Consider the following 21,308-nt stretch of genomic DNA (forward strand, 5'->3'; position numbering starts at 1 on the left):
TTCTCATAGCCCGCTCCAGACATTTCTGTCCTAGCACTTCCACACCCTTGCCCCAAGCACAGAGTCACTCTTACCGCACCTTGGAGCACAGCTCTAAAAGCCACCATCCCCTGTCATCTCAGCTCTTTTGTCCAACACCCTCTTAATACAGCCTTTGTTCAGTTGCGTCCCAGGCTGGTGCTCCTTCTCTCCTGTGAGCTTGCTGCCTGCAGCGTTACCCTGGTCTGTGCCAAGGGCACCTGCATCTCTCTGTGTCGTAAGCTGCCTGGAGCACAGGCGGAAGAGGTCCTGTGTTGCCAAAAGCTGCTTGTCGCGACCATACAGCACCATGCACCAGGGGCTTTAGCGTGAGAGAGGGCCCCGGGGCATAATGGTGGCACTGGCAATACAAGCAGGAGCATGTGCTGAGCTGAAATCTTGCCTTGGAAGCTCCACTTCTATCCACTCAGGAGAAAAATCATCTCTGCAACTTGAAGTCTGTGTGGAGTGTAGCTTGCTGAAGCACCAGCCCTGCCTTTTCTGGGTTAGCAGGGCTTGAGGATGTCAGGATGATTAGCAGAGTTGCCTGCTTCACATTTTGTGGGAGGGCATGTTCATACTTCCTCAGCTGAATATGCTGAGCCTTTGGGACTTTACATTCAAGCAGCATCCGTTCAAACTGTGCCCCTATAAGCACTGCAAAGTGCTGCAATTATTTTTGCAAATATCTCAGGAGCAGAACTAATGCTGCCAGGCATTTGTCAACACTCACAATACCCAACTGGCTATTTACATTTATATGCAGAGAAACAAAGCAGGGCTGCAAAACCACTAGCTGAATGCTTCACTCCTCGACTTTCATTTGCCAGACTCCTAGTACCGGGAACATTTGCCTCTGAGACATTTGCTGCCATTTCTTCAACAATTTTCATTGGCTAAATTTCCCAGTCTATAGCATCCCTGAAATGACTGTCTGTGCTGGAGTCTTTTCTTCCTTTCTGGAGACTCTTCAGCTTCCCCACTCACCTCCTTTCTCCAGTCGCCTCCAACCTGTTGGACTTTTCCTCCTTCACAGATGTCTCTATTGTGTCCCTGATTTTTCTAGCTCAACATAAACACTTCTTTCCTGTCTTCCAGGGCCTTGGAAATGATCCGAAGATTTGCCTGTTAACATGCAGTTTGGGCTTTCTGTCTGTGAATCTGTGGCAATTGCACAAACAACCCTTACACAAACACCGTGGCTGGATTTTAATTTTAACTCAAACTGTGTATCAGTATGTGCTATTTGAAAGTGAGGAGGCTAATCAAGAGAGATGGAATAGCTACTGGTGTTAACAGTATGCTTTCTACAGAAGAAGTGCTTTGCTTTCAAGGCCAGCCCATCCTTGGTGCTGGAATGCATGTTAGGCTCCAGTCTGACTGTATAGCTCCAGGCCTTGGACCATTTCACTGGCTGGTGACGGAAAACAAAACCTGTAGGCTTTTTCAAACGCTTTGAATATGACTTGTGTTATCATCTACCACTCAGAGAGTCAAATCAAAGCAACCAGCAACCCCAGAGCCTTCTGTTGTTCCAACCAGCTGCAGAGGCTTTATGTTTTAAACTCCACCCATGGCAAGTAGCACTGGTTCTGCTCACTCCTCCAAAACTGCTTCTGGACCTAAGTTGTCATCACTTGGAGGTCCCTCTGGTAACAGGGGCATCCCTGTGAGAGAGCACACCCAGGAATGCACCAGCCAGGTCCCACTTTGGGATGCTGCCTCATAGTAGCTGTGCCTGTACCCCTGCTCAGCACCCCACATAGCTGGCCAATTTAGCTGGCAAACACTTATCATAAGAGCCAGGCTCATTTGCCGACAACCTTTGACAACAGTGTTCACCCTGCTGCCTGCTCCATGGCCCCTCTAACTGCAAGGCGTATGGTGAGATTATAAACTGCCTGAGAAAACCTTCTTTTCCATACACTCTGCTGGGGTAGCCAGCTAAAGAACAGAGACTTATACCTCTCTGCCTTTTGCAGGGCTTGGCTTTTCTGGCTCCATGCTCTGCCATTCCCCACTTATTCTCGCTGCCCCCTTCCCCAGGTGTATCCCTGTCTCCTCTGGTTGATAGCCAATTTGCTGAGCACACCTGGAGAAGAAAAGTAGTTCCTGGCTTCTGTCATCCAAGGGAGAGAGGTGTTCAGGCCTGTTCATCGTCCTGCTCCCTGCATGCTCACCCACTGCTCTGTCCAAAGCCCCGGGCATCCCCCTGGCTCTGGGTATGACAAGTCACTCCCATCTCAGTGGCGTGCCTGGGCCACTCACCTAGATTCCCACCACAGCTTGCTAAACCCAGTCTGGAGCGACTGCTCAGGGGCCTAGATATTCTGGTGGGGAGAGGGCCACCTCCCCCAACCCACCATCCTCCCTGCCTAGCTGCCCCAGCCCTGCTGCCTCCAGCCCTAGCCATATCCAGCTAGGAACACGGAATGCAGTGGGCTCCATGTGTGTGTGGACATGTGGTCTTGTGCAGATGTGCATATGCGAGCATGGCTGTGAGCAGTGTACTTGGTGGATGAACATATCCATTGCAGTGTCCATGTGCCTTTCTCACATTCCCTGCATACAGGAAAATAAGCAGGCTGAACTCAATGAGACACAGAGAAATAGATTTAAAAAGGAAGAGGCAAAAGAAGTTAAAATTTGCTGGAGTTTTGGAAGCAGGCAGAGAAGGGGATGGCTGGAAGCCAACTCATCCATCTTAATCAACTGTAATCTGGATGACTACAGGGTGCTGGTGGTTGCCCTTGGGCTGGGTCCTGGCAGGGTGGGGATGTGACATGGTGGTTGCATTGCTAGAGCACTGGCAATGTCTCTGGTTTTGAAGAGGAGACCAGGAGTGGACAGCCACAAGAGCAGGATGCTGAAAGCGGAGTGGAACACCAGTCTGGACACCAGTGGGCACTGGGACTGTGACCTACCGCACGCTGCAGGTTGGCAGTGCGCTGGGTGGAACATAGGCCTACAGATATACTAGAGGGGCACACCAGATTGCACGGTGTGCTGAGAGAGCATGATGGAGCTTCCCAAGTTGCTGGTAATATAGCAACAAGCCAGGCTGCTGGTGTCTAGAAAAACAGAGCTGGCAATGCTACTCAAACAGACTGTGCGCAGCCAAGCCCCAGCCAGGTCCTGGTAGGGTGCAGGGTCCTTCTCTACCAACTAGCTGGGTGCCGTGTTCTCAAAATGCTGTGCGGTTGTCAATAATTGGGCCCTGCAGACACGTAGGAGGGATGTGTAACCTATGATAGAGCATGGGGAAACTGAGATGGGGTGAAGGGACTCCCTTCAGCACAAGGAGCAGCAGAGGCTGGGCAGGGTGAGGAGAAGATGCTGCGTGTGCAGGGCGACATGGCTGGTCACACCTCATCCCTGTACTCAGAAATGACTGGAGATGTCACCCATATGCACATCCCTCAGTTTCCCTAACAGAAAGTGAAGAGGCTTCCCTGTGGGGTGAGTCAGTGCTTCCACCTTTGGGGTGGACCCTACTGAATGCTCATTTCCTGTGCCACATCCTACTCTGCTGTGGGAGTCTCCCACGTGGCTCCCTGCAGGGTGCCAGCCTGGGGACAAGTGCAGTGAGTCCTCCCCGCAGCACTGCCCTTATTTCACCCTAGAGGTACCTCAAGCTACGTAGTAGGATACTCTGAGGGTCCCCAGTCTCATAGCAGGCTCCATGAAGGTGCCATTCTCTGCCTGCGAGAGCTGCTGTGTTTTCAGACTTAGCTGGACAGACAGACAGTCTCTGTCCCTAGGACAGGGAGCCTTGGGGTGCCTCTCTCCCTGCACTGCATCAGTCTGGGCTAGATATTGGGCAGAGCACCCTGGCTAAGAGACATATGGGGCCTTCACTACAGGGCAGCTGGAAGAACTCAAGAGATCCTCCCTTCGCAGTCCTCAGCCACCCCAGGACTCTGTGAGTGCCATATGCTGTTCCAGGGCTGTTCTGGCCCTGGAGCCAGCTGTTTTCCTGCTCTGAGTTATGTCCCACTCTGTGGAAAAGGACTCTGCAGCCAACTGCTGAGCAGGGACCTTTCAAGGCCTTGCTTTCGCTGTTTGCTGAGACCCCCTTCATCACAGAACCCACTTAGCTTTGCAGTTGAACCATTCACCCTAGGATTCCCCCAGCCTAACTCATCCCCCAGCCCACCATATACTGACCCTGCCTCTTGACTGCCAATGCCCAGCAGTTGTCCCTGGGGAGACATCCCATTGCCTTCCTCATGGCTGCACGTTCCTACGTCCTTTGTTCCCATTCAGACTGTGCCCTAAAACACAACTTCTTCCCGGCTCCTCCTGAACATTCTTACTGGGGCTGGGAGCTATTACCCCAGCCCTTTCTTCTCCTGCCTGGCTGGAGATGTCAAGCAATTAAACCATCTAGCACCACTGAGATATCAAAGGGATGACTGTCTTGAGAGAAGGAGGAAGGAAACATTTCTGGCCTCCCAGGATCCCCATCCTCTTTGAGGCCCTCCCCAGTTTATGGTCCAGCCCCATCACACCAACCTGGTCCTGCTGCCATTCTTCCTCCTGCAGCTCTGAGGGTCCCATGTAAGGAGAGGGAGGGGTGCTGGACATGACCAGCCCCCTGGACAACCAAGGTCACTGCACCCCATTGTTCCTAAGGGCTCCCTTAGGTGGGGCACCCCCCACAGATGCAGATACTCATTGCCACTGGGGGCACAGGGCTGCACCAGTACACTGCATGCCATTGTTTGGGGTCTTCCTGGGTCTGGGGCTGGAAACAGTAAATCTCAGCTAACACCATTACCTCCAAAATATCTGTGGGGGCCCTGGACTGAGCCATGAGCCATGGAGGTATGAACTGAGTCATGAGCCAGGCTAGTCCCAGCTCCTCACTGCAGCACGAGCATGGCAGGGCACATACACTGTTGATCGTAAACTGACTGCTAGCTCTCAGTCCCCCTCACGAGGTACCACAGAGCCTTCCAAGAACTGATTTCACCCATGCTCTACTTCCAGGGGGTGTAAATGGTCCCAGGGTTTTCCCACGCAGTGCTCTGCCCAACCACAAAGATGGCCAGCCCTACCCATGCCCAGTACTGCCTTGAGGCTCTGCAGATGGATGGAGCTGGAGGTAGCACCCAGTGCATGTAGAATCCAGGCCCTAGAAGAGAGAGTTACATGGACCTGGGATGAAAAAAGAGGCAAGTGGCACTTCCAAAGGGAGACGTTGTCTTTATTATCCACACAGCACATGATGAGGAACAGCAGTGCTGGGCCAGCTGGTTCCCATCCAGGTCAGGGCAATGGTTGCATCTTGCCTGCAGGGTGCTCTGAGCCAAGCCCAGCCATTGCCTTGAGCCATGCCAAGGCCTGCGATGTTCAGCAGCCCTGCTCAGCCTCTCACTACACCAAGGCTGCTGTCTGGATGCAACTGGGCTGCCAGTTTAGGATATGGGTCCAGATGGACCTGGCTGTTGAAGGCACCAGGCTGAGAGCCTTCCTGTTCTGGGGCTTGTCAGAGTGTGACCGTGACAGAGGACAGTGAGAGGCAAAAGAGGAGGCTGTTTTTGGAATCCTGGTGTAGAACACGCTGCCATCTAGGTAGGTGCCAGTGCCATGCTTGCCCCTCAGCCCTTGCACCATACACCAGGTAGCCCAGCTGAGCCAGACCTCAGCCCTGGAGGTATCTGCATGGGCCAGAAAGGGAGCAGCCACAGGGTCCTTTTGAGCTATGGTCAGGGTTTGGCACTACAGCCAGCACTGGCCCAGGCACAGCGCTCAGGGGTCCCACTGCCACAGGGAGATGTGTTCCTTAGCTGCAAAGGGAAATGGAAAGTTAGTGTTCCCCACACCACGGAGGTCTGAGAAGTCTCAGCACAACTGGCCAAGGGGGACAGTCCCAGCAGAGCTGGTGGCTGGCACCTCAAGGGCTCTGCACCTTGACAAAGATGTTCTGGCTTACCCAAACTGCCTACCCCTTCCTTGTGGAGGAAGGAGACGGGCGCAGCACGAGAGGCAGCAAGGGCTGCCCAGCCACTCACCAAACTGGCAGATGTACCGATTTCGAGTCTTGCAGCGCTGGTCATTCCAGTTGAAAGCAGCTGATGCTTGCATCTCCACGCAGTTCCCAAACCTGCAGCCCCAAGCAGGTGAGGATGGTAAGGCAGGAGAGGCCCAGGGAAACATCATGAATGTGAGACAGCTGCCGCGGGCTCCAAATGAGACACAGCGCCAGCAGAGACACTGCATAGCATCAGTCCCTGGTGGGAGCTAGAAGGGCACGATCTAGCCAGAGTCATGGCCAGGCACTCACCCCTGGTTGTCTGGCTGTCCAAAAGCAAAGCTGGTGAAGAAGGATGGCTCGCCTGTGTCCCAGCGGAACGAAGCCTTGGATGTTTTGTAGGTGAGACCTGCCAGAGTGAAAGCCAGGGTGGCAAAGCCTCCAGCACATGGGGTATGCAGCAGCTCTGTGCCTTGGCACCTGCCCTGGTGAACCCTCACCAGACTGCATCCGCACAGCACTGATGCTGGCACTGCAGGCAGATGCGTTGGCTCAGAGAGACAGCCCTGACTTCACAGCACAGCCAGGCACTTCAAGGGATTCTGCTTGGTCCATGGGAGAGGGATCAGCTCCTCTCTCCCCTGTGCCCCTTCAGAGTGCAGCACTACGGTCTGGGTAACTCACCAATCCAGAAGTTACGGGTCTCAAAATCTGTGTCCATCACCCTGTTGCTGGTTTCCAGGCGGCTGAGATAGAAGGCCAGGATGTCTTGGACCTTCTGATTTCTGATCTGGGCCAACATTGCTCCTTTCTCCTGGAGGGAAGCAAGAGAGTCAGCCGGAAGAACTTGGCTCAGATCTACGCTAGGCAGCCATTTGAGGCATTGACTGCTACTCTACTCCCCAAAGAAAGCATGGAGTGGGTCATGCCAGCTATGGGAGCAAACACCACTAGGGTCCTGTGCAGGAGGACCCATGCTGGATTGCTGCTCAGACAGCTCAAGGGCACAGCTCCCCACTGTTATGGGTATGGAACCCATATCCCTTCTTTCACCTCCCAGACAAATGACCATCAGGACACCTGGACCAAGCCTTGGGAGGCTATAAACCCCAAGTGACACTTTCCAGCTGCAGACATCCACGGAACAAGGGGGTGGAGCTGCCTGAAGCTTTAAGAGTGGCTCTCAGTTTCGCTACTAGTTTTGATGGATGAAGAGGAATTTCTTCACTGTGAGAGTGACAGAGCACTGGAAGAGGTTGCCCAGAGAGGTTGTGGAGTCTCCTTCTCTGGAGACATTCAAAGCCTGCCTGGATGCAACCCTGTCTAACATGCTCTAGGTGACCCTGCTTGAGCAGGGGAGTTGGACTAGATGATCTCCAGAGGTCCCTTCCAACCTTACCAATTGTATGATTCTGTGATTCCTCACAAGGTCTCTGTTGGGGAAGATGTTCCCAATCCCCCACTGATCTCCTTGCCTAGCTGCTGCAGTTGTTCAGAGATACCAGAGCAGGCCAGAGCCCATCCTGCTCTGATGAAGGTCAGAATAAGCTTAGGGTACCCGTTTTAAAGAGGTGGCTGTAAAGGGCCTGTTAGTCCCTCTCTGCAGGGATGAGGGTGCAGGCAGCTAGTCACCAGTGGCTCTCAACAATGGTAGCATGCACAGAGGGGGACACAGGAGACACTCACGTGTGGCTGCCCCATGGTATTACACAACTTCACAGAACTGATCACATAATTTTCAGCTACTGGAATTGGAGGCATTAAGAAGGATGTAGAGAAGGGGCTGACCTCAGGGTACCTCATCCTGACCCTTGCAGGGCACCTTAAGCTGGGCACCTGCACAATGACCACTGTGCCTGGCTCCCTGCACACTGCCCAGCACGTCCCTGGGCTATGGGCTGCCTCCATGGCTTGGAAGGAGGTGCGGGCCTCCACTGGGAAGTGCTCCAGCAGCACCAGCGTTAGGATCTCTTGTAATTGCTATGGCAGATTCTGTCAGCAAAGGACAGTAGCTGGGAAATCCCATCCGGGACCATATCCTATCCTCACATGGCAGTAAGGACACCACAGGCTTTGAAGCTGTCCTGGTGGGTAGGATCTCTGTCACACAAAGCTGGGGGGCTCACCTGGCACTTTATTTTGGCTCCATAGTATGTGTCGGCCTCAGGGGACACCATAAAGCAGTTGCCATCTATCCTCACGTCACAGGCGTGGAAGGGGAACTGAATCTTTGCTGTGGACACAGGCAGGTGCAGATGGGTCCATGCCGGCCCTGGTGTCCTGTGTGCCAAGCTGAGCCCTCCAGTCCCATGCACACCCAGTTTAGCGGCCAAAGGCTCTGCATGGAGATCCTAGCTGTGATCCCAAACCAGCTGGCCTCAGCAGTACAGGCCAGCCCAGACTCACTTCCGCACTCAGCACCACTGTAGCCAATGTCACAGAGGCAGGAACACTCCTCCTTCCTGAACTTCCCATGGAGACACTGCACACTGCACTTCACTGCAAAAAAAGATGGCGTTAGCCCTGGCCTAGCCTGCGGCAGGGCCAACCCAGCTCAGAAACCCTCATCTGCCCCAGCCCACAGCGCTGCAGGCTGTGGCATCTCTACAACACACCACATGCTGCGCTGAGTGTACACTGCACACACGTGTACTGCACCACCACGTACACAGGTGTACTGCCCACATGCAGTGCAGTGACCACACATGCATGCACTGAACTGGTTACTTGCATTGCACTGACCACACACATACACTGACCAAACTATACACACTACACTGACCACACAGGCGTGTGCTGCCCTGACCATGCACAAACATGTACTTAACTGACCAAAACACCTGCAGTTCACCAAACACGCACGTGCATGCACTGCAATGACTACACACATGCATGTACTACACTGACCACACACACACACACATGCACGAACTATACACATGTACACAGCACTGACCACAAATACTGACCAGTACATGCATGTTCAACTCTGGCCCCACATGTGTGTGCACTGCACTGACCACACACAGGCATGGACTGTGCTGAAGATGTCCAGCTCATCCTTGTCTACCATGCCCTTGCCTGAGGAGGAGAGGCAAGGAAGGGCAGGTGGGCAGGCAGAGAGGCAGGGGGCAGTGTGCCTACCCCTCTCACCTTGGCAGTACCTGCCCGTGTATCCTGGGGGGCATGTGCACTGGCAGCTGCTCATGTTGAGGTACCCACTGTTCTTGCAGGTCATGCGACAGGGGTTCCTGGGGACCTCTGGGCAGAGAGAGAGCACACACAAACATACAGCTGTCAGGGGCCAGCTTCTTGCCTGGGGCTAGGGAGTCCATGGCGCTCTAGTACAGCACTGAGCATGGGGCGTAGCGGAGACTCACCACAGAGCCCGCCACCATGGTCCCAGGATTTGAAGCAGCCAGAAAGCCCAGCTGTGCAGAGCGAGCACCAAGCTCCTTTCTTGTAGGGAACGATGGTCTTCCCATTCATCTCCCAGTTGCCCCTGCCAAGAGACATACACCGTGACAGTGTGGCGTGGCTTTGCCACACCTGGTGGGGCTCTGCGGACCCCCACCTGGGTCCCAGGGCCAGAGCAAGGCACAGCAAGGTGGGCCAACAAGGGCCTGTGATGCCCCCGCCAGCCATGGCTCTGCCCACCACCCTGCCTGCACACTCAAGCCCCACCCACTGCTTGGGCAAGGCCCCACCCACACACCCAGCCTCACTTCCTCATAGGTGACAAGGCATGTGGCTCCGCCCCCCCAAGCAGGGCTCCGCCCCCAATACTCAGCCTCACCCAGTGCCGGATCGAAGCCCTGCCCACTCACAGCCAGGCGCCCCCCCCCCATAGCTGTGCCCCCTTACCCCGGGGAGTAGGCGCAGGCGAAGGCCTCGCTCTGGCCCCGGTGCCCGGTGCACACGTGCCTGCCACAGCCGAGCCGCCCTGACGTGGCCCAAACCAGCTGCAAAGAGAGCCAATGCTATCACCCTGCTGTCTCCCTGCTGCCCCCCGCCGTGCCCCCATCACCTCTCGCCACCGCCCACCTGGGTGTAATGGCTGCAGGTGGCATTCTCGGCACAGCGTGCTGCCTGGTAGTCGTAATGGTGCCCCTCGGCGAACCAGCGCTGCAGCACTTCGACGAAGCTGCCAGCGCCTGCTGGCAGTAGGGCTTCGCTCCAGCCCACATGAGGGGCCTCCGACGGAGCAGGGCCCACCAGGCAGCTGGCTGCACGTGCCCTTGCCAGCTGTGCCAGCTCCTCACTCCAGTCCTGCCAGGAGAGAGGCCAGTGCTTGTGAGCCCACAGCCTGCTGGGTGGCATAGCCCATACCCGCTTCCTGCACAGCCATCCCAGGACGAGCCAGGCCTGCTAGGTCCCGCTCTTCCCGTGGGCCTCGTGCTCCCTGTTCAGGGGCTCTCTGGGTTCACTGCCCACCTCCCCAGGGTGGCCATCCTGGGGGGGGGAATGGCCAGCCAAGCTGGGCATGGTTTCTCTAGGCCTGGCAAAACAGCTAAGCTGCTGGGCGAGGTGTGGCTGAGCTGTCACCCCTTTGCCATGGTGCCCCTTTGCAGCGTGCTGTGAATGGCTGATGATGGGTCCCTAGGGCAGCCCTGCTATGTCCCACTGAGCTTGCTTGAGGGAGCTGGCAGAAGCTGTGAGCCCAAGCCTAGCTCACTGGGGCATGAGTGCTGGGGATGCCAGGGACATCAGTCCAGGATGTTACAGGACCATCAGTGGACACTGAAGAACTATGCAGGGGTGGTCACTGGGGGGACCATCCAAGGGATATCAAGCAACCATCAGGGGCAAGTTGGGGACATCAGAAGATCATCACAAGATTGGGGACCATGCAGGGGATGTCAGGGGACCAGCCCTGCTTTCAGTGTGCATGAGCGCTGGCAGCATTTGGGGCATGCCCTGCAGCTGGATCTGTAGCAAGCCACACCAGACCTTCCTCCCCAGGGCCCCACGCTAGCCATGGGAAGAGCCACGGGGGCCTCTTATGCTTCATTAGCTTATTAATTAACTGATGTTCGCTGCTGACAGGCAAGGGCTGCCCCTCCAACATGAGCATGACCAGGAGATAGAGGGGCACCCCAAGGGCAGGGAGTGGGTAACCAGGGTGCTCACCAGCCTCTGCATGTTGGCAGCGGGTGGCTGCACTTTGCTCCTCAACTTGTTGTGCAGTGAGAGCACCAGGAAGGTCTCCTTCATACTGAGAGCTGGGAAGGTGAGGGAGAGCACAGGGTCAGGGCTGGTGGCTAAGCAGGGCCCTGAGGGGCCCCTGTCACAGCCAGCCCCACAACCCCAGCCAGGCACAAGGGCCCCAGCCGCCAGCCAGCAGCCAGGGATACCAAGAAGGCACCCGGGTCTCCATGGAGACCAGAGGGGAGAAAAGAAAGTGCTTTCAGGCAGGGAGCACGGAGGGGGCAGGGGCCAGGGGGCCCTCAGCTTGCACAGACAGCCTGAGATCAGGAACACACCCAGACCCTAGATCGGTCAGGTGCGTTGAGGGCTGCCAGTACCCACTCCATCCCACCCCTATCAGCCCTCTGCTAACACAAGCTCCAGACCCCTCTGGGTTGGCCCCATTGCCAACCCTAAGCCCCTCACATCAGCCCAGGCCCCTGCCATTATTCCCAGGCCCCCATCACGAGCCTTGGGCCCCTATTGCCAGTCTAGATCCTCCCACACTGCCAACCCTTCCCACCATCCCTAGGCCCCCATCACCAGCTCAAGCCCCGGTCCCATCACTAGCCTCAGGCCCCCACTGCCAGCACAGATCTCCTGCCCACCTGGGAAGCCCCTGGCCTGGCCCCAGTGCAGGTGGCCAGGACCGTGATGCAGGACTGGGGGACATCTACCCTGTCCCTGCTGAGACAGTGCTCAGGAGCCCCCCCAGGGCTCCCCACCCCAGAGCCAGACATCTCTCAGCTGCTGACAGCAGATTGCCCCCCAGTCCCTCTGCCAGTTACCTCGGTGCCCCAAAACCTGTGGGGACAGCTTCTCCAGCGGGTTGGATCTTGTCTCGCCCACCCTCCAGGCCAGAAGGCTGCAGGCCAGCAGTGCCAGGAGTCCACGGGCTGAGAGTCTGCCGTCCTGCATGCAGGTGGCAGGGGGAGCCAGGGCCCCGGGACTCTGTTCAGCTGAGAGAGAGGATTTGGGAGAGACCAGCTGCGCACCAGCCCTGGAGAACTGACTCTGGGGCGAGGGAGGCTGCACGCTTGCCTGTGCGTGCATGAGTGTGTGCGTGTGTGTCTGGTTCCAAGATCTGATCCTATTCAAAACTTCAGACAGGCACTAGCCGGTCAGCTTGAACAAAAGGTTGACGGGGGAGTAACAGCTCTGTCAAAACAGTCGCTCACTGGTGCGAACGAGGAAGACGGCTCCTGCGGGGCCCTGCGCCAAGGCTCTGCATTGCTGTCCCACGGTGCTGCTCTGCCAGCGAGTGTTCCTGGGGGATGTCTTGGTCCCCTGGGGACAGCACAGCTCTGCTCTGGTTACCTCCCTGCTCTGGTCACCAGCCCTGCTGCCGTGAGCGAGGTGGGGACAAGAAGCCAGACAGCTTGCAGGAGCAGGTATTACAAGCAGTGCCTGTTCCAGGAGCAGTCATCTGAGTTTCAGAGCTTGGATCCCAGAGAGAGGAAGCAGCGAACAGAATGGCTTGTTCCCTGGGCCCTGCTGCCTGCTCTCATCCCATCCCATGAATTAAACATGCTGGGGAGGGGACACATACCACCAGAGAAAGAGCAGCAGGCACAAAGCCAAATGCCTGCTCGGGGGAGCTGGGCAACATGGTTACAGGATAGGAGGCCTCCGAGGGCTGGGAAGCTGGCAGCAGGAGAGATGCCAGGCTGGGGGCCATATCTCAAGGAGCCCTTGATGTCAGGTATGGGCCCCAAAGCCTCCTGTGCTCCCTGGGCACAGGGAATGCATATTGGCCCCTGCACACTGAGCCTCCAAAGCTGATGAAGGGTTAATATGCCCCATCCTGTGTTGGGCACAGCCCTCAGCTGGCAGCTGTGCACATGAAGCTCAGCCCTGGTGCAGCCTGCTTCACCCATTTCAGAGCTGATGGGGGACAGCTGACTCTCCCCTCCAGCCGGGCCTGGAAGAGAAAGGTGGCTTCAGGCCCACCTTGTTGAAGGGGAAGGACCTGGGGGAGCCCAGTGTGTGTAGGGCTGCTGCCCTTGTCCCCCAGGGGAGCTGACAACAGCAAGACAGCCCTGTAACAGCAGGACACCCTGCTGTTGGGGCTGGAGTGTGCAGGAGGGACAGGCTGGTCAGGCCTGTCTGAGTGGTGTTGGAGCAGGACAGCAACATTGCCAGGGACGGCCTGGTAGCGCAAGAGAAGATGGGACCCCAACCTTGACCTGCAGACAGCTCTCCTTTCTGATTCATCCCACCTTGCTGTAAGCAATCAGCTCTCACACCCAGGTTGGGAGCATGTGGGCAGGGGGAGTGAGTGGGAGCAAGCATCCCCTGCCAGCCTCAGGTATCCTCCAGCAGTGACGTGGGATTCATAGGGCCATCTACTCCATTGAGAGCTGTGGTGGAATTTTCATGCAGGTGTTGCAACAGATTAATGCCCCCCATAATTTAGAGATACCCAGAGAACAGCCCCTTTTCCCTGGGAGGATGCTGCAAGGCAGAGCAGGGTGTGTGGCAGGCCCTGGAGATGTAGGCTGCAGGGTGGCACAACCATCACCTCTCCTCGTGGCTCTGCCCATGTCGCCGTGCCAACCTAGCCATGGTTCTCTTGTTCCTCTCTCATCCTAGCTCCCATGGTGAGGGGTGATGTTTGAGCGCTGACTGTATCCAGTCCTGCTCCTGGCTGGGGCAGCCACAGCACTGCACGCAGAAAGCTCACTGAGTACGTGGTGACAACTCTACTCTGCAGGCTCCCTGCCCCTGTGCTAGTGTGTCCGCCCCCTCCCCACTGCCTCTGGGAGTGAGGCAGTTCTTGGAGCCTGACCTTATTGCTCACACCTTCCATGACTTCAGACCCAGGAGACTTTCAGACCTGCTCTTCATGTGGCTGAGGGACAACTGCATATTGTCATTCTCCTTCTTCCAGGCTGTCATAGATGGGATCAAGTGAGACTAGTCTGTACCATGCTGGCAAAGTCCAAGAGTCTGTCCCCAGCCCTCAGCATAGCTCTTGTGGCAGAGCTGGATGTCAATGGAAATTCACTTCTGAAGACCTTCAGTTCCTTGAGCCTGATCTTAACCCTAACCCTGGCATGAATCCTGGCTCTGACATTAATGCTAACCCCAGCCCTGATCCAAACCCTAATGTTAATCCTGACCCGAACCCTAAACTTGATGCCAGTCCTAACATTAACCTTGACCCTAACTCTAATTTTTATGCAAATCCCACCCTAACACTAACCCTGAGCCTAACACTAACTCTGAGCCTGTAACACCAACCCTGAGCCTAATGCTAATCCTAACACTGACTCTAGCCTGCAGGGGAACCTAGTGAGCCCCCTCTGAGATCCACCTGCAAATTGAGCTCAGCCCCATCTTCCCCCTTTTGACTGGGGTGTCCTGGGCACACTCATGGCCATGTTGACCTAGTGAGGCACTGGCAAGTTCTGAGGCAGCAGCAGGATCCCTTCCCTGGCACAGAGTTTGCCCTCAGCACTGGCGGTGCGCACTGTGCCTAGCACACCAAGACAGCCAGACTCCAAGTGCACCTTGAAGCCACAAGCTACCTCTTGTCCAGAGAGACTTTACCATGCTTAGAAAATGCATTGGATTAGCCTCATCCTGCATATCCTGGTGTGCTGTGCGCCTTGTCACATAGCGTGCAACAGGGACCGTGGAGTGCCAGAGCTGTGGCTAGATGAGGGACAGAAGCCCCAAGCTGGAGAGCCTGGTGCCATGGGTACTGTTGTGAGTGCTGTGACAGCCGCTGCCTGGTCCTAGTCATCCTATGTGAGCTGCAGCAAGGCCCCACATGCTCTGATCTGCAGAGAGGGAGACAGAAGGCAAGGGAAGGGAAAAGCTGGCACAAGTGCCAAGGGATAAGTTTTCTACTTCTTCCTGTCCTCCCTCTGGCTTGGCTGGAGGAAAAACCAACAAACACACATGCACACACACACACACAGAGGATAAATCCCAGCGAGCTGGAGGAGAGCACAAGCTAGAGTGGAGAGACGAGGCTGCAAGTGAGTGACCTCTCAGCAAGGCAGTGCCAGCCCAGCTGGGCATGTGGAGCACATCCATCCTCCCAGAGCCTCCAGAAGCCAAGTAGGCCCCTCCATGGAAGAGCTTAGCAGGTCTGTCTGCAAAGGTGGGCTCTGTGCAGCTGGGGAGGGGCCATCAATCTCTGCCTGGGTCTCAGCATCTGGCCTGTGAGATGCTGCTGCCTCCCTAGCAGCAGCCCTTTTCCTGCCCAGGGGAAGCAGCTGGCAAAGGGGCAGGCACTGCAGGGGGGCTTGCCTGACATCCTGGGGCAGTGCCAACCTGGCAGTGTGAGGGAGGGCAAGGCTGTTCCACAACAGCGGGAGGCTGACAGGGCCATCAGGGTGTGAGATGGTTACCTCTGGGTGAGTAGGCAGCAGTGCGGTGGTGGTGGAGTTCTTCACGCTGTGCTGGTGATATGGCTGAGAAAGCTAAGGGCTGACAAAAGCAAGCGAGAGATACTACCTTGGCCTTTCCCCAGTGGCCCCAGAGATGGGACAGAGCCACAGCATTTTGTCCCTGCAAGCTGCGTGGCAGAAGCCAGCTCCACTTGTTGTTCTTCATTCCAGTTCCAGCCTAGGTGGTTGTGTACTTCCTGCAGTTGCCCCTCTGCAGCACCCAGGCAAGAAGCCCATGCCATCCCTACGCCTGCAGGGCTGCAGCCACGCAGCCCTCTGGCCTCCTCACAGACATGCTACCGGAGCCTTCTAAGCACCCACCTCGCATGACTTGCATTACCCACACAGGCTCACATCATCGCCTCACAGCCCCAGGTGCCTGGGGGGCTCCTACCATTGCCCCTCAGGCTCCTACCGCTGCCTCTGCCCCCACCCCCCAGGTTACGTGCTCAACACTGACCACAACATGGTGATGATGTGTGGATGTGATGGTAAGATGCAAGGCCCAGTGCTGCACATGCTTGTGCAAGCACCCACATCCCCTGCAGGGGATGAAGAGCAGGGAGGTGCAGGGCCAGAGCAAGGCTGTCCTTACCCTGCATTGCTTCAGCAGATGGGAATGAGTGCATCAGGAACCAGCACAGCTGCACCTGCAGTGACCTCTGCATCAACACCCTTGGGGACCACCACTGCATGTGTCCCATGTACCTCCTGCCACGGCACACCACTAGCTATGTAAAGATCTCCACCTTGTGATTACTGTGCATGGCATGGGCCACATCACCTCCTCCCCAATCAGGGCTTGAGGAGTCAGGCCCATGCTAGCCACTCCTGGGGCAAATAGTTGTATGGGAGCGCCTGTTGTGTGTGGCACTCTGTGCCCCTTGCTGTGGAGTCTGCTGTGCCCCTTGCCAAAGGCTGCAATATCATGGTGGCTGAGGGTGTGGGTGAGAGCACCCTAATGCAAGGTGGCTTAATGCAGACATGGCTGTCTTGGGTTTCCTGGCCTGAGCTCTGCCCTGGTGTAGGACCAGCTGTGAAACTGGAGATACTGGGTACAGTTGGCCGGGCACCCTACCTGCATGAGCTAGGCTGGGCTGCAAGCACATAGATGGCTGGCTCCTGGAGAACCAAACACTGCTGGCTGCACTGATTAGCAGGAGTATCCCTTGTCTCCCAGCAGTCAGTGCTAGGGGAGCCCTTGCCCCTTGGGCAGCTGGGCCTGCCACCTCACTGCCACCTCCATCTCCTTCCACTTCCTGCCACTCCAGGCCAACTGACTGTGCCCCATGTCCTCTTTAAGATGTCTGCCACCTGTGTGATGGGTGATAGCCTGCACTTCACAGTATCTGGCATCTAGAGCTAGGGTGTATTTGCTGTGTGGCACTCTGACCAGCAGTTGGGAGAGCTGGTACTCACCAGCCCTGCACTGGAGCTGGCCACACTACAGGCAGAACTAGAGATGAGCGAGTTCTCCTACAAGGTCCTCCTAGGCAAGCACATCTTCACGGTCATGGCCTTCATGTCCCCATATGAGCTCTGATCCCTTTTTGAGGCAGATCCACAGTCAGGCACTGTGCTGGTGAGTGATCAAGCAGTTTCAGCTTAGAGGAGGCCTTGGTTCTTGTCCCATTAGAGACATACCCCTCCTGTGACACTTGCTCATGGCTGCTGGGACAAAGCAGCTGTGGCAGACAGCTTGTGCCATGCAAAAGGTGCAAGGGAAACCTGAAAGCCATGCTGGAGATCATACCATATGCTGGGCCTGCTTGGGCCCTGTGACCTTTGCTTTGCTCTGCGGCACCCAGCACCAATGGGCAGGGGGACCAGCCTTAGAGTGATGCTAAGTGCCTGTGCAAGCTCCCCTGCTTTCCTCTCCACTGCCCCAGACTGCATGGCACATGAAGGTGCATGGCAGAGCAAGGGGGCTCTTGTAACTGCTAGTAAAAGGAAAAACAGCTGTAGGAAGGATATCCTCCTTGAGCAGGGAGGTGTGCTCCTTGGGAAATGCTCTCTGCAGCTGCAGAGAGTGCTGTAGGGCCCTGGGATGGGAACTGCGGTTGTGGCATTCTGCCTCTTGCAGAGCTTGCCTTAACAGGACAGCTGTCAGGAGTGGCCAGGATCATGCAGGCTCCACATCACTCTTGGTACTGCCATTCCTGGGGGCCGTGATTCTGAGCCTCTCTACACAAGGCTAGAAGTGCTGAATGCGCTATCCCACAAGCCACAGCCAAGGGAACTGGTTTGCACCCCACACTTTTGGCAGGTGCCAGGCATGCAAGCCACTTGGGGAGTGTAGCAGGGCCCTAGGTACCAGACAAATGGGGCACCACAACCACCATGCATTTCCTCATGGCCAGCAAGCGCTGTTCTGCAACAGCCCTGGCAGGAGCCAACCACATGGGCAGTTGAAGCTGCAGCTCTGCATCTCAAGGAGTGCTTGAGCCATTTTGCCCCTCCATCCAACGCCCTGAAGAAGGCAATGTCAGAACTCCCTGCTCTGGGCTCAAGTGTAGGCAGTGCATGTAGGAAAGGTGCCAGGCTCTGTGCCAGTGTGGCCTCCAGCAGGAGGTCTTTGGGCACCCCTGTCACCACCAGCACTGTCCTTCCTCAGTCTGCTCCTGGGCACTGCCAGCCCTCACTGCCACTCAGACAGAGCGGCAAGTGACCTGCGAAGTCTTGATGTTTTTCTAAAAGCATAGCTAATGTTACTAGCAACACTCCAAAACGGGCTCAGAAATGGTAGCATACAGACATCCTCAGTTCTTTCCAAAGACGCCTGAACTTTTGAAGGGTCATGATTTTTCTGACCTTCTCCATTCCCAAGAGGATTTGGGATCTCCCTTAGCAATGAAGTGCATGTTCCCAGGCTGTGTGTGTGTGTGTGTGTGTGTGCATGCTGGGGCTTTCAAAACCAAATTAGACAGCATTACAAGTCAGAATAAAACTGACGGCATTTCTGATACCGAGCACGGCAGAGAACTGCAACAGGAGCTTCTGCTCCTTGCAAAATCACCGCTTGGATCTTAAGTTACGAAGACTACTGGATGGAGGCCAGCCCCCGTGCACCCAAGTGTGGGTGCTGATGTGCTGGCACTGCAAGGGCCAGAAAGGAGAGGGCTCTCGCAGCAAGCACCACCAGCTACAGCCACCATCGCTCTGCACAGCAAGAGCTGGAGCGTGCCGGGCTTCAGGCCGCCCAGCCGCGGCCGCGCCGCCCAGGCCGAGCGCGGTTTGGAGCCTGCGCCCCGCCGTAGTCACAGCCGTTGCCATGGCGACGAGCCCAGCGGCCTTGAGTCCGCGGTGGCGACCGGGAGCTGCCGCGCCGGCCCGAGCCGGGCCGCCGCCCGCCGGGCATGAGGCGGCCGCGGGGCCGCCCGGAGGCGCCTCTGCGGGGAGAAGGTGAGGAGCGGGCGGCGGCGGAGCCGCGGGCAGGGCGCGTCCCGTCCCGTCCTGTCCCGTCCCGTCCCATCCGCAGCGCAGCTCTCTGGGGTCCCTGGGGGCGCCTGGCTGCTCGTCCCGCTGCCTCCGCTGGCCCTTCCCCGGCTAGATACGGCTGGTTATCTGGCTAGAGAACTGTACAAAAACTGTATGGCGTTAAATGACATAACATTAAAAACATCTACTTTGCGAAATAGTTGTGCAGCAGAACTAGAATTCTAGGTTCTTTGTGGGCCCAGAAGCAATAAGCATGTGCAAGGAAGTTTTCAAAAACCTGAGGAGAAAAGTATCAAATTATTTTATTAATAATGATTTTTCTTTACTGATGAGCTAGTTGTCATCTGACCTATTTATATATATACATATATATATATGTATGTATGTATGTATGTGTGTATGAACTATTAGTGAATGTAAGCAGATACTGCTAATTTTTACAAGGATTGGAGTTGGGATTTTATTTCAAACTGCTTGGGTATCAAACTATGCTGACATGCGTAAATGATAATCTTTTGTATTCTTGCCCTCTACTTCTCTATCAGTTGACTCCCAAAAAGATTTTCCAGTCTTTTGCCTGTGACTGATACAGGATAATCGGTGTATTAAGATCTGAATTGTTTTACTTGTCCATTCAGAACAGTGGCACATTTGCTGTCTTCCATACCTTTGGAATTTTTCTGGTACAGGAAACTTTTATGAAAAATACCATGAGTGAGCTAGAGACCTCCTCCTTTTCTTTCAGTATACTGGTGTACAAGTTAATCAGACTTGTTGAAGTGTTATTTAACATCCTCTTTAATTACTAATGAAACAGTTAGTTTCACACTAATACAGGCTGGGGGCTGGCCAGCTGGAGAGCAGCTTTGCAGAGAAGGAGCGGGGGGTCCTGGTGGACATCAGGTTGACTGTGGGCCAGCAATGCACCTTCGTGACAAGAAAGGCTGGTGGTATCCTGGGCTGCCTTAGGGAGAACATTCTCAGCAGTCCATGGAGGTGCTCTTTCCCCTCTACTCAGCACAGGTGAGGCCACATCTGTAGTAGTGTCCAATTCTCGCAGTGCAAGAAAGGCATGGATTCACTGGAATGAATCCAGCAAAGGGTCACAAAGATGACTAAGAGACTGGAGTACCTCTCATATGAGGAGAGGCTGATAGGGCTGGGACTGCTTAGCCTGGAGAAGAGAAGACTCAGGGGAATCTTACCAATGTGTATAAATAACTGATGAGAGAGTGTGAAGAGATGGGACCAGACTCTTCTCAGTGGTGCCCAGTGACAGGTCAGGAGGCAATGGACACAAACTGAAACACAGGAAATTCCACTGGAACATAAGAAAACACTTTTTCCCTGTGAGGGTGGTTGAACACTGGACCAGGTCGCCTAGAGAGGTTGTGGAGTCTCCATTCTTGGAGATATGATGGTCTCCATCCTCCATCAAAAGCTAACTGGATAGGGGGCTGGGCAACCTGCTGTAGGTGATTCAGCTTGAGCTTGGGGTGTTGGACCAGATGATCTCCAGGTCCCTTTCAACCTCAACTGTTTTATAATTCTGTGAACTGTGAATTTATGAGCATGGCACAGAGATACCTCAGGTTAGCTTAGGTCCAATAGCGCCTCTTATTGCCAGTTTTGAAATGCAGTCCCTGATCTGCTGCCTGTACTGTACTCCTTAGTTACACTTGAGTTGTACCTGAGTTTTCCATGAAGCAGAGGATCCCAACTCTCTGTTATTGCAGAGAATAGAGGATTGACCGTATTTCTCTCCCAAGGCAGGTTTACTTAAAAGCTCATCCTATCTCAGTTGCAAGCCAGGACAAAATCTAACACACATTGAAAAAAAGGAGAAATAGCTTCTGAGCTTGTAGCTGTTGTGCAATCAGGAATCATAACCATCAAAAACTTCTCAGGTTATGTTTCGTAACTTATCTTCGCAGTTAAATCTTGCTTTCTTGTGCCAAGAGTCCAGGCACTGTAGGACAGCTGAGTAGTGTAGCTGCTTCCTCCACAGATGTCCTGCACGTGTAGCTTTCTGAATTGTTCTGCTAGAGATAATTTGCTTTATAGTAGTGTTATAGAATAATTCCTGCTTCTTTTCCCCTTTTTTGTCATTAAATTATTAATTTACTTTCTTTAGTTTCTAATCTTTCCACTTCCTTTGCCGCTGACAAAGGAGTCTTTGTTTTCTTTGTTTTCTTAGAGGTTGTGTAGCGCTAAGGTTGCAATTTCAGACCATGTTTCACTACATTTTTCTTCTGTTCACTAGCTAAAAGAAAAATACAGCATATGTG

The 21,308-nt window shown here is 55.0% G+C and overlaps 1 protein-coding gene and 1 pseudogene across 1 annotated transcript; one reads left to right on the forward strand and one right to left on the reverse strand.

Annotated features, from left to right (window-relative positions):
• Positions 1-5,772: 5,772 nt before the first annotated feature.
• LOC134146415 (C-type lectin domain family 18 member C-like) lies at positions 5,773-12,100 on the reverse strand. The gene is made up of 12 exons (XM_062586836.1): positions 11,971-12,100; positions 11,126-11,217; positions 10,040-10,264; positions 9,860-9,957; positions 9,376-9,497; positions 9,149-9,256; positions 8,402-8,494; positions 8,122-8,228; positions 6,680-6,809; positions 6,308-6,404; positions 6,036-6,127; positions 5,773-5,810 (listed from the first exon to the last, which is right to left on the reverse strand). The coding sequence occupies exons 1-12, from the start codon at positions 12,098-12,100 to the stop codon at positions 5,773-5,775; spliced, it is 1,332 nt and encodes a 443-aa protein (XP_062442820.1).
• Positions 12,101-12,841: 741 nt separating this feature from the next.
• On the forward strand, positions 12,842-17,125 carry LOC134146416 (fibulin-7-like; annotated as a pseudogene).
• The last annotated feature ends 4,183 nt before the right edge of the window (positions 17,126-21,308 follow it).

The sequence above is a fragment of the Rhea pennata genome, chromosome 13, assembly GCF_028389875.1.
Source record: "Rhea pennata isolate bPtePen1 chromosome 13, bPtePen1.pri, whole genome shotgun sequence".
NCBI classification, from domain to species: domain Eukaryota; kingdom Metazoa; phylum Chordata; class Aves; order Rheiformes; family Rheidae; genus Rhea; species Rhea pennata.